At 39.5% G+C, this 17763-nt stretch overlaps 2 protein-coding genes across 2 annotated transcripts; both read right to left on the bottom strand.

The window, feature by feature from the left end:
• Positions 1-7333: 7333 nt before the first annotated feature.
• Positions 7334-8188, bottom strand: LOC122671799 (protein MIZU-KUSSEI 1-like). Its single transcript, XM_043869242.1, has one exon. It carries the CDS (start codon positions 8159-8161, stop codon positions 7340-7342), a length of 822 nt encoding a protein of 273 aa, XP_043725177.1. The 5' UTR covers positions 8162-8188; the 3' UTR covers positions 7334-7339.
• A 3696-nt stretch (positions 8189-11884) lies between these two features.
• LOC122672519 (serine carboxypeptidase-like 40) lies at positions 11885-15285 on the bottom strand. The gene is made up of 8 exons (XM_043869982.1): positions 14883-15285; positions 14689-14796; positions 14316-14587; positions 13690-13959; positions 13487-13605; positions 13309-13410; positions 13118-13223; positions 11885-12049 (listed from the first exon to the last, which is right to left on the bottom strand). Exons 1-8 carry the CDS (start codon positions 15283-15285, stop codon positions 11885-11887), a joined length of 1545 nt encoding a protein of 514 aa, XP_043725917.1.
• Between the last annotated feature and the right edge of the window lie 2478 nt (positions 15286-17763).

Raw genomic sequence — 17763 nt, 5'->3', positions numbered from 1 at the left:
CCTTCCACACAAAAATAACAATTCATATCAAATGTGAGTTGTCCGATGTGAAGGTTTATAAGGACGTGGAACATTCATTCCTTTATGACTAGTTTTTAACAGTGAAATCTACCTGAATCCCAACATATCTAATGAAGGTTTCAAAATTTTTGCTGAATAAGTTTCTCGAGAAGTCTTTGGGAAAATATCATTCCCCCTCCCCTCTAAGTATCCATAATATCAACCCAATCCCCAAGTTTTGAATAATGCTAACACCCTCTCCTACTATCCCAAGATTCTATCAATCGTACCTTAACCGCTAAAAATCACCATTAAGTGATGATGTGGCATGTGCAAAATTTTTAAAACCCCAAAATACCCTTAATATTATTTTATTCCCTTTTTACCTTCCCCTACTTTTCCTTTTGCATCGTCTCTCCCCATTTCGTTTTCTTTCTCTGTGCTGCTTCTTCTTCCTCTGCCAGCAATTTGACCGAGCCTTATGCTGAAACTAGGGTTAAGGCATGTTCCGGCCAATTTCTCACCGACCTTGATCGTATTGGAATCACGCTGACCGATCCAGATTCCGATTCTGGATTAAATTCTAAGGGTTGATAAAGGAATCGCATCAATTCGAAGTTTTTAACTTTTAAACCATGGGGATTGAAGAAGAAAATGTGGAGTCCAAATGGAGCAGGTGGGAGCGTAAGGAAAATTTGAGGGAAACATGTATTGAATCGATTCATAAAAAAGATGAGGCGAAAACAGAAACCCCACTGAAATCCATTTCCATCCATTCCATTTTTATTCTTCATTCCTTCTTCCTATTCCCCATTTCCATCTAGTCGAACTTGAAACCTCTACAACCCATCCTTGTTTCCTATTTCTTGAAACCCATTTTGATTCTACTACCACTGACCCACTTTCTCCTTCATTTTTCTATTTTGTCTTTCTGTTTTTCTAAAAAATCCCACCAAAACCTCACCGAACCCTCTCCCATTTTCCATTTTTTTACTTCTATTTTCCAGACGTTATCATATCCCAATCTATTTCTTCTTCTTTTTTTTCTATTGAAATCACTTTCCCACTTTCTCTTCCCATCCTGGTTTTTTTCTTCCTTTCTTCCATCTTCTCAAGCTCTATCGACCAAAACCCGTAACCAATTTCTCATCGTATCCCAACCACGACGTAACCAATTCTTTCTTCTCTGTTACCGCCAACAACCGCTTCACTCTGCTCCACAACTTCAGCGCCTCATCGCCAGCGTATCAACATTATTGAAAACAGAACATTACCTATAACCAAGAACAGAGAAAGTAAAGGAAAATTTGAGGGAAACGTGTATTGATATCGATTCATAAAAAAGATGTTAGAAGATAATCCGCATCAGTGAATCACTTTCTTCCTCACACATAAGCACACACACACACATAGAGATGCCACAGGGTTTTAGGGCTTTCTGAAGGAATGAATAAGGAAGGAAAGGGGGAGCGGGTTGTTTGTTATACATAGAACTAGGGTTAGGTTTTCCAAATTCTTATATCAACTTCCCACTTTTGCCCTGTGGTGGTGGCGGTGGTGGAAGAGGATCGGAGGCGGCAGTGGTGGCGATGATGGTGGTGCTGACGTGCTGGCGGAAGAAGGAGAAGAAGAAGAAGCACAGAGGAAGAAGACAACGCAGAAGAGAAAGTATGAAAGGGCAAAAAGGGAATAGAATTTTAAGGGTTTTTTTTTTTATAAACATATTAAGGGTATTTTGGGATTTTAAAAATTTTATACATGCCACATCAGTACTTAATGACGTTTTTTAACGGTTAGAGTAGGTTGATAGAATCTTGGGAAAGTAAGGAAGGGCGTTATCATTATTCAAAACTTGAGGATTGGATTGATATTATAGATACGTAGAGGGGAGGGGTAGAGGGGAGGGGATGATATTTTCCCCAAGTCTTTTGATTATTGTAAGAGTTGTCCTACACTCCAACTCTCTGAACTCAAGATATTATATTTTGACTCGCCCCCCACCCCTCCCTTCTTATAACCTAGCCCCTCTGTGGTTTGATGTAATGTAGGATCAGTTTACTTGTACAGAAGGGAGAGAAAATTTAAACATATTCCGTTATCTTTATCATATTGGGAAATATCATCCCCTTCCCTAAAAGTTTCTTTAATATCAATCTAATATTCAAGTTTTGAAAAATGATAATGCCCTCTGCTATTTTTTAAAGATTATATCAATCGTATTCTAACCGTTAAAAAATGTCATTAAGTGATGACATGGCATGTCCAATTTTTCTCAAACCTCAGATTACCCTTAATCTATTTTATTTTCATTTTTACCCTCATCAATCCCAAAACCCCTTTTACAATTTTACCCTTCATCGTTTTTCATCTCAAATCAAAACCCCTTTTTCATTGCTTTTCCCCCAAAATCAAAACTCATTTTTCATCGTTTTCCTCCAAAATCAAAACCTCTTTTTTTCGTTTCTGTATTTCTTCTTCTTCTTCCTCAAAAAATAAAAAAACGAAGATGATGGTGTTGATACCATTATAGAAATTAATAAGATTGTTTGAATTGAACAATCTAAGGAGATGCGTATTCTCAGAAATCGCTCCCTCACCCGTCAGTGAGCTCTAATCATCAAAGCCAAGTTTCGAATCCTCAGAAAAATTGTTGAGATGGGTAACCTCTCAACAGTTCAGGGTTGCTCATATCCCTTATCTCATAACCCAGTTGCTCTATCGTCCTCTTACTCACTGAACTCCCACTAAAAAGCTTTCATTCACATAAAAAAAACTTAAATTGACTCGCCTGGTCAAATACAATTTAATTCCAACAATTCAGCCTCGATCAACACAATTTCCGGATTTGAATACTCTGATTGAGTGATTCGTTTGCATTTGTTATCCACAGACAAGAAACAAGTATTCCACTGAAGTAATGTTTGTAATTTATAACAGTAAAGAAGCGAATAATCTAACAGAATTTTTTTTCCATTCTTTAGATAAAACGGCCCATCTTCCAATAGAAATGGTTTCGCTACGTCGATGATACCGGAGTGGATCTTTTTTTTGGGGGGGGGGGGGTTGGAACAAGAGCTAGAGTAGCAGAACACAGTTGACAGTGGAGGCGGAGAACAACTTCGGTGAATCGGATCGGGATATGTACGTACGCGCATCCCGACGTGCACATAGCCAGTCCAGCCTTCGGAGGGGTTGATACAGAAACGAAAAAAAGGGTTTTGATTACATTTAGATGATGAAAGTAGCAGACGGGTTTAGTAGAAGAGAAGAAGAAGATCGGCGGCGGCAGTGTGGTGGTGTTGGCGCTGGTGCTATGAAGGTGGTGCTGGCAGAAGAAGACGATGAAGAAGAGGATCGGCGGTGGTGTTCGTTGTTTTGATGCTTCAGGTGTGAGGCGTGCGAAGAAGAAGAAGAAGAAGAAGATTAAGAAACGAAAAAGGGATTTTGATTTGGGGTGAAACACGATGAAGGGTAAAACTGTAAAAGGGGTTTTGGGATTGATGAGGGTAAAAATGAAAATAAAATAGATTAAGGGTAATCTGGGGTTTTAGAAAAATTGGACATGCCATATCGCCATGTCATCACTTAATGGTGTTTTTTAACAGTTAGGGTACGGTTGATATAATCTTTAAAAAGTAGGGGAGGGCATTATCATTTTTTCAAAACTTGGGTATTGGGTTGATTTAGAGGGGAGGGGGATACGGGTGTCAATAAAGCCCGGCTGGCCCCAACCCGCCCTCAGCCCGGTCCGGACCCGACCCTGATTTTTCAACCCTGAGGGCAGGTTTGGGTTTAGTTATAGTCTGGCCCGGGCCAACCCAACCCTGTATTAATTATAAGTATATAATATTGCATATATATATATATTGGTCTAATATTTATTTATATATATAGCCTAATAAAAAAATTAAAAAGCAAATGACAAAAAAAAGCCCTAAAGGCACATGAGATTACAGACAAAATCAGGGTCAGGGTCAAGACAGGGTCAATTAGGGCCAACCTGACCCTACCAGGGTCAATCAGGGCCGGGTCGGGTCAGGAAAAACCCTGGCAGGGTAGGGACTGGGTTGAGGGTTTATTGGCCCTAGCAAAGTCAGGTCGGGTCAGGGTTTAGGTTAAGGCTTTTAGGGTTGGGTTAGGGTTTAGGGCAAGCCCGGCCCAACCCGACCCATTGACACCCCTAGAGGGGGATGATATTTCCCCTTATTGTATTTGTTTCATAGGATGAGTTTCAACTTAAAAACATTATACAATGTCAGGTAGTATCTATATAATCAAGATTTGGATGGCTGAGAAAAAGTCCAATACACTATACATTGCTTATCCATGGTATCCAATATCTATCAAACAATCAGAAATCGACATGTTAGCATTCCATATGTCGAATAACTATCAAGCAATCTGGTCAATTTTTGGTTCTTTTGTCCTTTTGGTTGTTGGCTTATCGTTAATGCTGTTGCAAAGTTTATTTTAATTGATTTGAATTAGCATCTAATTGTGCACCGTCCATGGAGCTACGAGGTTGCCCATGAATTGTTCGATGAAATGCATTCTAAAATCAACAGTGCATTTTAGCCAACATATGCACAAACAGTGTTTTTATTCTTACTCAATAATGCATTCTACAATCTGAGAATGGGAGGTTGTGTTTGATATGCATTCTTTTGCGAGAAAACAACTATTTTTATCATCCGAGAATGTAAAATCAACCTAGAATGTATACCAAACACAACCGGCATGTGCATTCTCAGAATGAGATTACATACCAAACACAGTCTTAATCTATGACCTCAAATCAAGCCAAACTCAACTTCATCCTAGGTTTGGAAATGCCTACCCTAACACAGCTTAGGCCTTGAGATTTTCGGGCAAGCTTCAGATGGGCTCAAGCTTAGCCCAGACAAACTTACATCCTTAGTCATAATCATATCATCATCCAAAGATCCATTTGGATGGTCCACTCAAACTCATTTTGAATTTGAAATAAAGACAATACAATCACAGAATGTGCTACCAGAACAAGGTTTAGAATTGCCAATTCAGTATAAAGTGTTCTACTTGAGATTCGGAAACGTATCTCCTCATTGGACGTCACAAAATCTTTCTTGGATTCTCCACCTCCAATAAACATCTTTTTATTTGTTTTGCTTCCTCGAAGGGGTGTCAAAAGGGCCCGCACAGGTAGGCTTGATCAAAACTGACCAGTTAAAGTCTGAAAAATCTTATCTATTGGTTAGTAAGTGGTTCGGTGTTGGGCCTAGATTGATTATTGAGAAGCAGTTTTCTGTACGGGAGTGTGGGTACTCTCATGTGTCTATCTCTCTCCTCCTTAAAACAAGGGGGCAGAGATGTTTTTTCACATGGGGAGGAGAGAGATAGACTCATGGGAGTGCTGGCGTAGGCCACACTCTCGGACAGAGAACTTTCTCCCTTGATTATTATTTGTGCCTTTAACGGTGGCGTGCGGGTGTGTCTGCTAACTTGACCTCGAGCTATGTAAATGAGAGAATGACATGAAAAGGGAAGGAAAATAAAATCGAGGATAGGGGTGTCAATTGGTTCGGTTTTTTAACGGTTCCAACCGTAAGGGGTTAGGACCATAACTGGACCAATAAGTTAATCGGTTACAAACCTAAGATCCAAGACCATAAACAAATGTGTGAGTCGATTCCTATTCCTAAACGGTTCCAAGCAGTCAAAAAAAAAAAAAAAATCTCTGACACATGCTACTTATTCAATAATATTAATTTCATTCACATGAGATATGCAAATCATCAATTTTTCCTCAAATCACGGAATTAGTCCATATTACCTCTTTTTAGATTCAATTAATATGTAGGAACACCACCACCCTCATAAGTTAGGATTATTTTAAAGTATACGTTCTCAAGTTAACATTCCTATGTGGACGTTTACATTGAACGTTTAAATTAACAGTCAAATATTTGGTAAAATAGCATATGAAACAAGTGATAACAGTTAAAATGAAAACTAAAAATAAAGGGTTTGATCTTAAGTCTTAAGAATGCTATCATATGTAGGGTTAGAATGTGAATTTGTTCTGATGCTAATGGTTCTTAATTGATCAATTGGTTCTGAAACTGTTAGGAGACCAATAACTTAATTGGTAGATTCGAAACCCACCTACACCAAACTATAGCCACAAAGACTTTAAGTAGGTGATCCCACCACCCCATGGATGATGTAAGATCGACTTAAACATTCATGGAAAGGACGACCCCATGGATGATATGAGATCTGTGGTTTTTAGACGTCATTGGAAAGAATCTGGATTCAGGTTTTAAAGACGCATATTGGATAGAATACAGATCATAGAATGGTTGAGATTAACATCTAAGTCATGATCATTACTTTATCAACCCAAGTACCCTGGCGTGCTGGGCTCCCTGGAGACGAGCTAAATTCATGAGCTAAGTAATGATGTAGAACCAATTTTCAAATTTTCACGCAAACTACTGAAATGCAAGTATGCAACCCCACAGAGTAGACTTTTTTAGATGTTACGTGCGTGGTGACAAGCAACATTGCTTTTATAGACACTATTGTTTTTTTTTTCTGGTGAAAATATACACTATTGTGTAATTAATTAAAAACAGCCATAGTTTGGACACGCTTGGGTGTCTCATTCGTTCCCACAACACAGGCATCGAGCTCCCTCAGTCTTGGATATTTGGGTTTGTATATTATCACATGAAATTACAATTTTAGGACAATCGAGCTAGCATAATCTATAGTAGGATGAAATTTCATCAATTCAAATCGTCTATGGCGCAGCTGCCCGTAGCGGTCTATGTGGTGCAAATTAGGCCACGCGTGCAATGATCATCTTATCCTCGATCGGGCAAGGCGTTTGGACAAGGGTAAGGCGATTTTTATGCGCTTGGCTCAGTCTGTGCAGCTCAGACTGCTACGAACAACGCACCATAGAGGATCTGGATCCAAATTTCATCCACTTCTATGCAGAAAGCACCCTCTCCAGTCTCCAAGACCAAATACATTTATTTGTCATCATTTGGTACATGGAAGATGGAAACTCCATCCTCCCCTATATCATAGGATAATAAGATACTGGTGTGATCATGGGTGGCTACACGCATGCGTGGAAATACCAATACTCTTGCTTAAGTGCTTTTCCAGTGCATGCGCGTGTGTATACACAGGCAGTCGCCAAAAAGCCGATGATACATAATGGAAATACAACTTACAAATTACTGAGTCACTATCTATAATCCTGTTCATGTCCGAGTCCGAGTCCGACTCGTTATGGGTTCGCACTTTCAAATTTGGAGTAGTTTTGAACTGAGTATGCCTTCCAGTGTCAGATTCTAAGGAATAATATACTGAGATCGGGTCCGCCGGTTCCATCTGGGTTCATCATATAAAAAGCTTCCGAGTCACGGCTCCCCACGACTCGTTCGAACCTAGCCCTCATGTACATAAGCTCCCCTTCCCAAACACTTCCGATGTCACCAATCCTGCTCTTCTCTTCCGGAATCACACCCGCACCGACCGACACCGTCTGAACTGTGCTCAGCACGTACCAATCCGAATCTCCACACGTACGAGACACAGCGTATCCACACTTCCTTCCATTGCAGTACATAGTCCACACGGGTTCCTGAAACAGCTTCACCGACGACCGGCCACCGGATCCACAAGTGGAGCCCTTATCACACTCGAGGGCAATCCTGACGAGCCCCGAAGACATCTCCTTCACTAATGCCGACGTGGACATGGCCAGTTCCAACATTATCACCGGTTCCGATCGGGGGTGGTCCTGTACCACGAAGCTGACGTGGCCCTTTTTGTGACCGAAGAGAGTGCCGGTGACTTTACGGCCTAGATACGGTGCCGGAGAGAAACGGGATGGGATACTCAACCAACGACACGTGGCGGTGGGGATTATGGAAGGCGGTGAGATGAGGCGGAGGAGTGATCGGAGAAGAACTGATACGTTTATGCTTTTGTTGGGCCAAGTAAACGATACGGCGGCGCCGTATTTACGGACGAGCGGTCTCTCTGATACACCGTTGGTGTCTGGTGTGAGTGGTGTTGATCTCACATAGTTTGCAGGGAGGATCTTTTGGCTGCTTCTGCAGTTGCTGCTGTTCCTCTGTAGGATCACTTCCCCTCGTTTCATTGTATGAGAGGGACAGAGAGAGAGAGAGAAATATGCAAATTGCAAAGGGTGGCGATGGAGGTAATATGGCGATGAACCCTTTTCCACAATTTATATATATGGTCGTGCAAGCTGAGAAGCATCCTCAAAGGTTATATTGGTAAATTCACTTTAAAGGTCCCCTTGGTATGGATGGATGGTTTGATGGATCCAGATCTTCTACGGCACGCTGCTCGTAGTGGCTTGTGCAGGGCAGACTGGGCCGCACGTGCATAGACCGCCTTACCCTGCCCAAACGCCTTGTCGAGCGGGGGTAAGGCGATCATTGCATGTGCAGCCCAGTTTGCGCCACACAGGCCGCTATGGGCAGCTGCGCCATAGACGATCTGAATTGTGGTTTGATGGATCTTAATCCTCTATTGCCGAGCTGCCCGGCAAGACCCTACTGTCAACTGCCTTACCCCTGCCCAAGCATCTTTCTCGAGTGGGGGCAAGGCAATCATTTACCGTCTTGCTATGTCTTGAGAGTAGGGTCCTACCGGACACGCTCAACAGTAGAGGATCCAAATACTAGTTGGATAGATGGACCAACATCAAAGGATAAACTGTATTGTTCTGGTTCAAGTTCTCTTCAACTAGCTAGAGCATCCATGGAGGCTAACCGGATTGTTAACAGTCCAATCTATGTCAAACAGTACATACATTTGTATGGATGTATGGATCCCCACAATGTGGATTCAGGAATTCCTTCATATGTTCTCTCACCTAATAAGTCATGAGACTCACATTGACACTCTCTCTTCTGAAACAAAATATTAACAATTTACTAAACAAATCTATATCCCACGTTCTTATTGGTGTGATTTCCCATTATAGCATCGTGAGAAACCTCTGCTGATATTTCTAGCACCTAGATGTGGGTAATAATGATCGTTGGATTAATTTTGCAAGTGGTTAGAGTTAGTTGAAGCATGATATGATAGGGATGGAAATAGAGACTATAAATCTTTGATTGGTGACATTAGAGTGACGAATATGATAATGGGTAGTCGATGGAAAAGAAAGAAAGTGATAACACTTTGCATCAATCCATCCATTTGTTAAGGGAAAAAAAGAATCAAAGTAATTAACCTTATGATAGCATTAATTAATATGATTAGTTATATATTTATGTTACAAATAAACTACATTTGGACGGTTCCTACTATATGGACTATTTTGAGGTGAGCCTAATCCGATTGGTGGCCTAACATTTGAGCGTTTATGACCAATTCTGCTTTATATCAATCATCTGCATTTATCACTTCTACATCATCTTTGAGTTTCCTATTGATTTATATGATTTATGGGAAACAATAAATATTTAAAAAGATGGTTCCTACTTCACCATCACCATCATCTAGTTTTTGATTAATTTGACCTTTCCAAGGGCAATTTTTTATTGTGGTTTAATTATTGACACCACTTAAGGTGTCAAATAATTTGTCACCTTAATTTTTTTGCCGTTTAAGTTTAATAAACTTTTTTCATATGACATATGTATTTTAAAAGAGTGTTAGACACGGATAACTTTTGAAAATGACATAATGGTAAGGGAATTTGGCCCGTCGAACCCGAGCCCGCCCTAACTCACCTGAGCCCAGACCCTAGCCCAGCCCAATTTTTAGCCCACAGAAGGGTTTAAGTTTTTCTTGATCTTGGCAGGGCCTGGGTTGAGGCTTCAAGCTGAGCCCGACCATATATATATATATATATAATTGCACGTTTAACATGGAATTCAGGGTCAATCAGGGCCAACCCGGTCCAACCCTATTCAATCAAAGCTAGGCTAGGGTGAACCCTAGCTGAGTCAGGCTGGGTCGAGTGTTTCTTAGGCTCTGGTTTTAAGACCCCTAGGGTTGGGCTGAGGTTTTAACATGCCCGACCTAGTCTGGCCCATTGACACCCCTACATAATAGCAAGTCTCTTTTCAAGATTTTTTTTTGTAAACCCTCTTTTATACCTGACTTAAAGAACTTTTGAAAATAAGAAAGAGATGTTACATGTCCTAAATACACCTATTGAAGTGTCATTCAGACAATCTCTTTTTTATTTGAGATAACTCAAAGAATAAAATTATGGGCAAGAGAATGCTAATCGGTCGTGTAGTCCCTGCATCAGTGCGGGGGGCCAATGAGTGATGCAGTCCAAGGGCATAACTTTGCTACACAAGAGCCACTTTGGAGGTCAGCCCGTATCAAGGCCCAAGCCAACTCAAGATCAAAAACCAACCCCATACATGACTGGTACGCCAACCAGCTCCAAATATCCAGCCCAAGCAAGCCTAGGCAACTCCTATGTGGGTGGATTTCTTCAACGTTTGCACTTCCCCATACCTTGGACCTTCTCTTGTGTTTTCCGTGTGTGGAGCATTTTCTTCCTTGGGTATTGCATCTAGGCATTGAGGCTTCAAACAACAAGCCTGTCCTGTTTTTTTTATGGTGAATAACAATAAGCCTATCTTTAGTTCTCTTTTGTTGTTTAATTTCTTCTTGTTATCATTAGTACACCACATACCTTAGAGACTACATTTGGGATTTATTGTAATCACTATAATTATTTTGTAGGGGACTAGGGGGTGTGGATATTAGAGTCATTTTTCATCATGCCAAGGACCTATAAAAGGGCTAGGCAATTTCACTTGTAACCCCATTCAAGTATTAATTTTAATCCCAAGTTGCTTCATGTACTTTCCCATTTATAGAATCAAGTTGTGTTCTTCCCCCTGAAACCAACCTATGTTTCCCCTTCAATGTAGAAGTATTGAAGCCTCCATGGTGGCCTATCTTAAAATTTTCAAATTTTAAGATGTCATTAATGCATAAAAGATTCATTGTTTTAATTCCAGTATTTCACTCTTGTTTGTTTATTTATTTATTTATTTAATTCTGAATTACTAATTACAATCAATTCCTCAAACTTGCCTTATATTTACTCAACCCTACCCCCACAAAACTTCATTTCTAATTCCCCCAGAAATGCAATTGTCACCTCTCTTTCTTCCCTAGATAATAGTTCAAAATCCCAAAATATCCCTAATCTTCCCCCCCCCCTCTTGTAGACTCAGACCCAACTGTGAAAGCCCTGTCCAACGCCCTCCTCACCCCCGCCCCTTCCCTTGTATCTCTCTCCCTCCCCTCTCCATCCCGCCCCCTCTGGTTCCATTTGGTTGCAAGGAGAATTAAAGGGAAGGAAAGGAAAATTTTTCAAACTTAAAAAAGAAACTTTTGCAATCATTACCCCATGTAATTGTATAAACTACGTAAATTTCTTATCATATCTAGTGAAGATACATTTTACATGTAATATTTATTTTATATTTTAAACCAAAGAAAAATAGATGCAAAGTAAAATAAAATTTAATAACCAAATATGGAATGATTTGGAGTTAGATATATTGTCACATGGTGTCACATAGGGTAATGATTAAAAAAGTTTATTTTTTAAGTATAAAAATTTCATTTTCCTTCCCTTTAATTCCCCTTGCAACCAAACGGAGCCTCCATTTCTCCAAAGAAAGGAAAATATAGGACAAGTATAGGGGACTGATGATAATTCGTCCACGTTTTAATCGCAAAGCTTAAAGACCTTAAACCGCCTCAAAAAACTAACCTTTTTTATAAATAAATAATTTCATTAAATAAAAAGAAGGCTACAAACTGTACTAATAGCAAAAGAAACAATATAATCCGCTAGCTGCGTTTATTACTCCACCTCCGGGGGATCTAAAGCTGGAAGAGGCACCCCATCGAGGAAATACTTGATAAGCATAAGTGCCCTCTCTGGCTGGTAGCTTGGAACCATATGACCTGCTCCCCTAACTGTAGCAAATGTTAACCCTTCTTCATACTCCACAAAGAGTCCACCAGTCTGTCAATTAACAGGTACAAGAACTCCCTTTAATCATATATTTTTCTAAACCAAAATCAAACCGGGTTAGCTTTAGCTGACCCTAATCCCCAAAAATTGATGGTTAATTGGTTGAGTCCTTGGAAAAGCCGAGTTCTTCTAGGTTAGACCGGAAGATGGTGAACCCTAATATCTAAGGGTGTCAAAATGAAACCTAAACTGTTTGACGAAAACGAAACTATTTAAAAAATGGTTCGGTTTTGATTTTAAAATTGGGATCATTTAGTTAAATTATTTAAACCGAACAATAATTAACCATTAGTGCCTTTAGACAATGGGTTGCTACAATGAAAGTCAAACATGGATTAGTATATGTGTATATATGGAATTTGTAATAAAATAATTGGGTTGGAATCATTCAAATACATTACTTAGTATAATAGTATTCAATGTTAATTTCTATGAATACTTTGACTTCTCTATGAATTAGAATCATGTAATTTTCAATATTGTGGCCTGTTGAGTACATCCATCAAGCATTAGATTCGGTGTACAACAAACAAACGTTTAGGAACCAAGTATCTAAAACCATGACCAAAATCATTTAGGGCCGATAAATCGAAACCGATTACTAAATGGTTTTGGTTTGAATAACTGAAACCATTGAATAACCGGTTCTATTCTGATTCCACCTAAAAATCTTTGCACCGAATCAAACCGAACCATTTAACATCCTTACTGCTATATAGTATATTGTTTTAAACCAAAATCGAACCGGGTTAGCATTATAGCCAACCTTAATCCCTGAAAGATGGTGGTTTTGGTTGAGTCCTTACAAAAACTGGGTTCATCTGGTTAAGTTTGGAAGATTGTCAGTCCTAAAACTGACCCAGCTATGAACCTACTGAGATAGATCAAACCTAAAACTATCTAAGGAGACCAATGCAAAAAGATCCACTTGGAGTTGGTATTTGATAGACCAATTCTTGTTTTGCCCTAAACAAGATGAGTGAGATTTCAGGTTTAGGTTCTACAACTGGTCTGGTCTGGTCTGGGTTTTTTGAAACTGTTTAAGATTGTAGTATTTACCTCTGAGCTGGAGTTCCAAGCATACCAGGGAAACTTCTCTTTGAGGTTAAGCCTCTTCAATGAAGTTTTAGTGCAAGTAACAGGAACAATAAAATCAATATCTCCACTGCACCATTAACCAAAAACAATCCAAGTTTTAGTTCAATTCTAGTAATGATGAAGCCTTGAAATGAAATGGGTTTTGTTGTTACCTGTAAACCAAGACTCTGATTCTATTGTCCAGAAGCTCCTTTAATATTGGTAGAACAGAGTGTACAGAGTCAGCCCATTTTTCAGGTTTATAAAGAAAATCACTGCAAAAGATAAATTCCATTAAAACCTCTAGCTTGCTCCCATTAAAATTAGGGCAAAGTTTGTGAATATCCATACCTACAGCCTTTCCAGGGATAGTTAAGTTCAGTAACATTGGCATGAATTGCACTTTGGACTTCTGGGCGATTCAGATAAGCCAGAACATACTTTTCACTACAAGGATCATAGAACTGAATCTGGACATATATACAGAGAATTGAATTCAAGGTTCTAAACCACTTCAATGGTTAATTTAGAGATACTGAATAGCTAATACTTACTGAATGCCTCTTGGGTTTGGCAGTCACATTATTCTTGCAAAAAGGACCATATATGTTATCTGGAACAATATTTAGGGTTGCTGGAACAGTTTGAATCAGACTTTTATAACATGATTCTTCAATTCTTCCGGATACATACTTAGAGCAATCGCATTTTGCGCGGATTGATTCCATGATCTCGTCTGAAATGAGATTGTGTGATAACAGGTATTCAAATCTCGGTGTACTGATTTCTTCGTCATCCCGATCATCGAGTACCGGATTGCCAATCTGCATTGCAATATATGAACAAATTAACTTCAATTGAGCTGTCAATCTCTTTTTTTTTTTTTACCTCTTTTAGCTAGCTAGCTAGGATCACATATTGGGATATTGGGCTTTATTTGACAGACCTTAGTTGGCATGAATATATTGCATATGTGTGGATCTGATTCTAAGTTCTAACATCCATTAATGAGAGCAGAGGTTTTGTTTGCTTTTACAGTGTTTTCATCCCTACCCTCACTCTATATATTGTCGGCATTGACTCATTAAGTGTACAAAGAAGAAACCCTAGTGTTCAAAAAAGGAGAAGAGGGTAGACAAGACCAATAGCAAGATAGAGAGAGTGAGATTGAGAATCATACAGCAATTCCTTGGAGGTCTATGGACTGGTTTCCTTCCTTGTTATGTTTGAGAATGGTAAGTGCAAGCTGAGGAACATAATGTCCAGCATAGCTCTCTCCAGTTAAATATAATTTCCTGTTCTTGTATTCAGGAAACCTCTCTAACCAATTCATCAAGAAAATATAAGCATCATCAGCTGTGCTTTGATCTCCTGTCACTTCAAAGTCAGATGAAGTGTTTGTGTATGAGAACCCTATTCCTGCTGGTGACTCTATGAACAACACATTTGCCACTGCACACACCAATATTTCATTAATAGACTCATTCAGGAATCTGAAATCAGAATTATTTTTTTTAAAGTACTGAAATTAATAAAAACTAATCATAACCCACCATTGTTCCATGCGAATTTGTTCTTGTAGAGCGTTTTAGCATCGCTGGAAACTCGAAATGGACCGATTTCATCCATTGCTCCAAATCCTAAAGAAGAACAACCAGGCCCTGCATTTCCATCTCCATTAATTACTACCATCAAAGCTATTAAACCAACGATATTGAGAAATTTGAGATTCAACTAAGGTAAATACCTCCATTAAACCAAATGATAAGAGGCAAGACATCTTTGTTTTTCTTAGCTTCAACAAAGTAATAGAACAGAGCTCTCCCTGCTTTTTCATTAACTGTGACATAACCTCCATACTGATGGAACTTTACATTTCCTGGTTGCCCAGGTAACGTTTTAATCTTATCTTTCTCTTTCAATCCTTTCTGAGGTTGAACAATTTCACTCAATCGAAATCGTCGATCACCACTGCTTACAGAGAGCTTAGAACTACCCATTTTTGCCTCCTCAGTGTGTGCATTTCCATTGAATCTCTTTTTCCACATAAAAAGCCCAAGTGCATCTCCCTGCCCGGCATGGCTGCTTAATGCAAGAAAGCTTAGAAGGTAAAGAAGGAAACCAAGAACAACACACCCTTTGTTCTTCATTTTTCTTTTTTCCCTTAAGCTCTTTCTGCAATGATCGGAAGAGCTAGAAATGAATATATTTTTATATAAAACTTGTGAAGAAGGTCGTTGAGAATGTAGGGAGTCCATGGAATCTCAGTTCAAAAGTTGGTTTTGAAAAGCTAGCGGATCCTGGCTGGATCCTTGAAATGCACTGAAGCTTCTTGTTTCAAAACCACCCTTAAGATGCCGTTTCAGAAAAAACTAAGGGTGTCAACGTGCCGGGCTTGGGCAGGGCCAGGCTCAGCCAAAGGCCTCAACCCAGGCCTGGCCCAGCCCGGCCCAATTCCGGCTCAAGGCAAGCTTGGGCTGGCCGGGTTTTTTTTTACACCTGTTGTCGCTTGATTCTGACCGGTTTGAAGCGGGTGACCTGTAAGATAGATTGAGAATGGTTGGATGACCCTGAGGATAACTCGTACTAGCTTCGATGGTTTAGTTAGTATCAAACAACGGTTAAAATGAGAGAAAGTATGATAAGAGTCATAAATGTGTATATCTACCTTTGTCAGATACTATTCCTTATATAGTCTAGATCGGCTCATACTACAATCTGACTAAGTGGATGGTGAGCTATTACAGTTGGTAGTGCTGAGTATAAGAAGACACTCCTATATACTGATACGTGTCTCCATATGTTTTTGTACATATCAACACCCTAAGAAAAACTCAAGGGATATAACTTCTCCTAATATGGCAAAGGAATCGGAAAAGTATCGCCCCCAGTACCCACTGTGCATACATGGATCGTGCTGTGCCGCACGATGTCCACTGGACCGCCCCCAGTATTGAGAGCGATAAAGATCCCAAAGTAATCCCTCTGAAATAGATTTGGGTATTCAACTCTCTCTTCTTGTCCAAGTAAGCTCTTGCGACGCACAGGTCAGTAGGGTAAATATCTTCCATGCCTCCATGGACTCTTATGTGCATGGTTCAAGGAATTGGTATTGGATTGGTTTATATTGGTAGGGGCCTATGCCAATTCATGGCTGATCCCATATTGGTGGATTGATACGAATAAGGGTAAAATGGTTTTTTTTTTTTTAAATTTTTTTTTTTTTTTAATAAAAACAGGGGCAAATCAATTAAAGGTCATATAAGGCCTTCTATGTTATTTCTACTCTTACCAATGATGAAAGAGGAATCTTAAGGGGATACTAGTAAACAGAGTTAAAAGGAGATTGAGAAGAGACTGAAGATGAGGAAAGCAAACGTTCTTTTTCTAATTCCCTCCCTACCTCATTGCAGGGTTTTCCCTTTTAACAAGCATCATTGTCTACACTCAACATCAAGGATGATGTAGCTATTAAAAGACATAAATATTTTACCGTATAACTCAGTATAAGTGCACTTATGGCTCTGTTTGGTTGTAAGGGGAATTAAAGGGAAGGAAAATAAAATTTTTATACTTAAAAAAAGGAACTTTTTTAATCATTACCCCATGTGACACTATGTGACAATATGTCTGATTCCAAATCATTCCACATTTGGTTATTAAATTTCACCTTACTTTGCTTCCATTTCCTTTTGGTTTAAAATGTAAAATAAATATTATATGTAAAATATATCTTTACTAGATCTGGTATGAAATTTAAGTAATATATATAATCACATGGGTTAATGATTACAAAAGTTTCTTTTTAAGATTTGAAATTTTTTTCTTCCTTTTCCCTTTAATTCCCCTTGCAATCAAACGAAGCCTATATGGTTAAATATGTTTTTTTTTTGTATCGAAAGTTTGGATAAGCATATTTACTAAGGCTCCAGTAGGGGGGTACTGCGAGAGCGTGCCCAGACATCCCACATGGGGGTGGGGTGATCATTTTGTTGGATAAAAATCATCTCCGATGCCCTCATCTAGCAGTGAAGTTCAATGAGGGCTTCTTTGGGCGCCGCAGACACCGATTTTAATCCTACGCCTGTCACCAATCCGGCTTATCTCCAATGGATCTAGCAAGACCAACTTCTCATGTGCTGGCTCATTGCTTCCGTCAGTTCAAATCTAATTTTTAATAGTGTTAGTCATGAACTGACGGAATTGATTTATTTGATACCGTTTGCAAACCTCAGGGGTACGCAGAATTTTCCAAACCTGGGGGTGAAGATATCCTAACCTCAGGGTGGTATATGTAAATTTCCCTTAAAAGAAAGAGTGTTTCCCGTCCACGTCAGCGATCTGTGTGAACCCTGATCGTTAAATTCCAACGGTCCGATTGTAAGCCATTTGGCAATCCCCAATCGTCGATGTTTCTCCCATAGACAATTCTCGTCTCTCTTTCGATGTTCTCTATAAACCCCCTTTTCTAAAATCTCTTCAGGTCACTTTCTTCGTGTTCTCTAGGTCTGTTCTTTCTCCATCTCTGTCTTTCTTGCTATATCTGATCTCTCAATCCATCTATCTACTGTCTCTGGTGGATCTATCTTGGCACCGGAAGAGGTGAGTAAGCCTCTTTCAACTCCAAT

The sequence above is a fragment of the Telopea speciosissima genome, chromosome 8 (genome assembly GCF_018873765.1).
Source record: "Telopea speciosissima isolate NSW1024214 ecotype Mountain lineage chromosome 8, Tspe_v1, whole genome shotgun sequence".
Classification (NCBI taxonomy): Eukaryota; Viridiplantae; Streptophyta; class Magnoliopsida; order Proteales; family Proteaceae; genus Telopea; species Telopea speciosissima.
The sequence above is the reverse complement of the archived record's forward strand: the minus strand, read 5'-3'. Positions and strand labels throughout refer to the sequence as shown.

Coding starts and splice junctions, on each gene's coding strand:
- LOC122672519 (XM_043869982.1), bottom strand. CDS start 15,285: ATGAAGAACAAAGGGTGTGTTGTTCTTGGTTTCCTTCTTTACCTTCTA. Junction 13,960..14,315: donor TAGACCTCCAAGGAATTGCT/GTATGATTCTCA, acceptor ATTGCAATGCAG/ATTGGCAATCCGGTACTCGA. Junction 13,606..13,689: donor CCAAACCCAAGAGGCATTCA/GTAAGTATTAGC, acceptor ATATATGTCCAG/ATTCAGTTCTATGATCCTTG.
- LOC122671799 (XM_043869242.1), bottom strand. CDS start 8,161: ATGAAACGAGGGGAAGTGATCCTACAGAGGAACAGCAGCAACTGCAGA.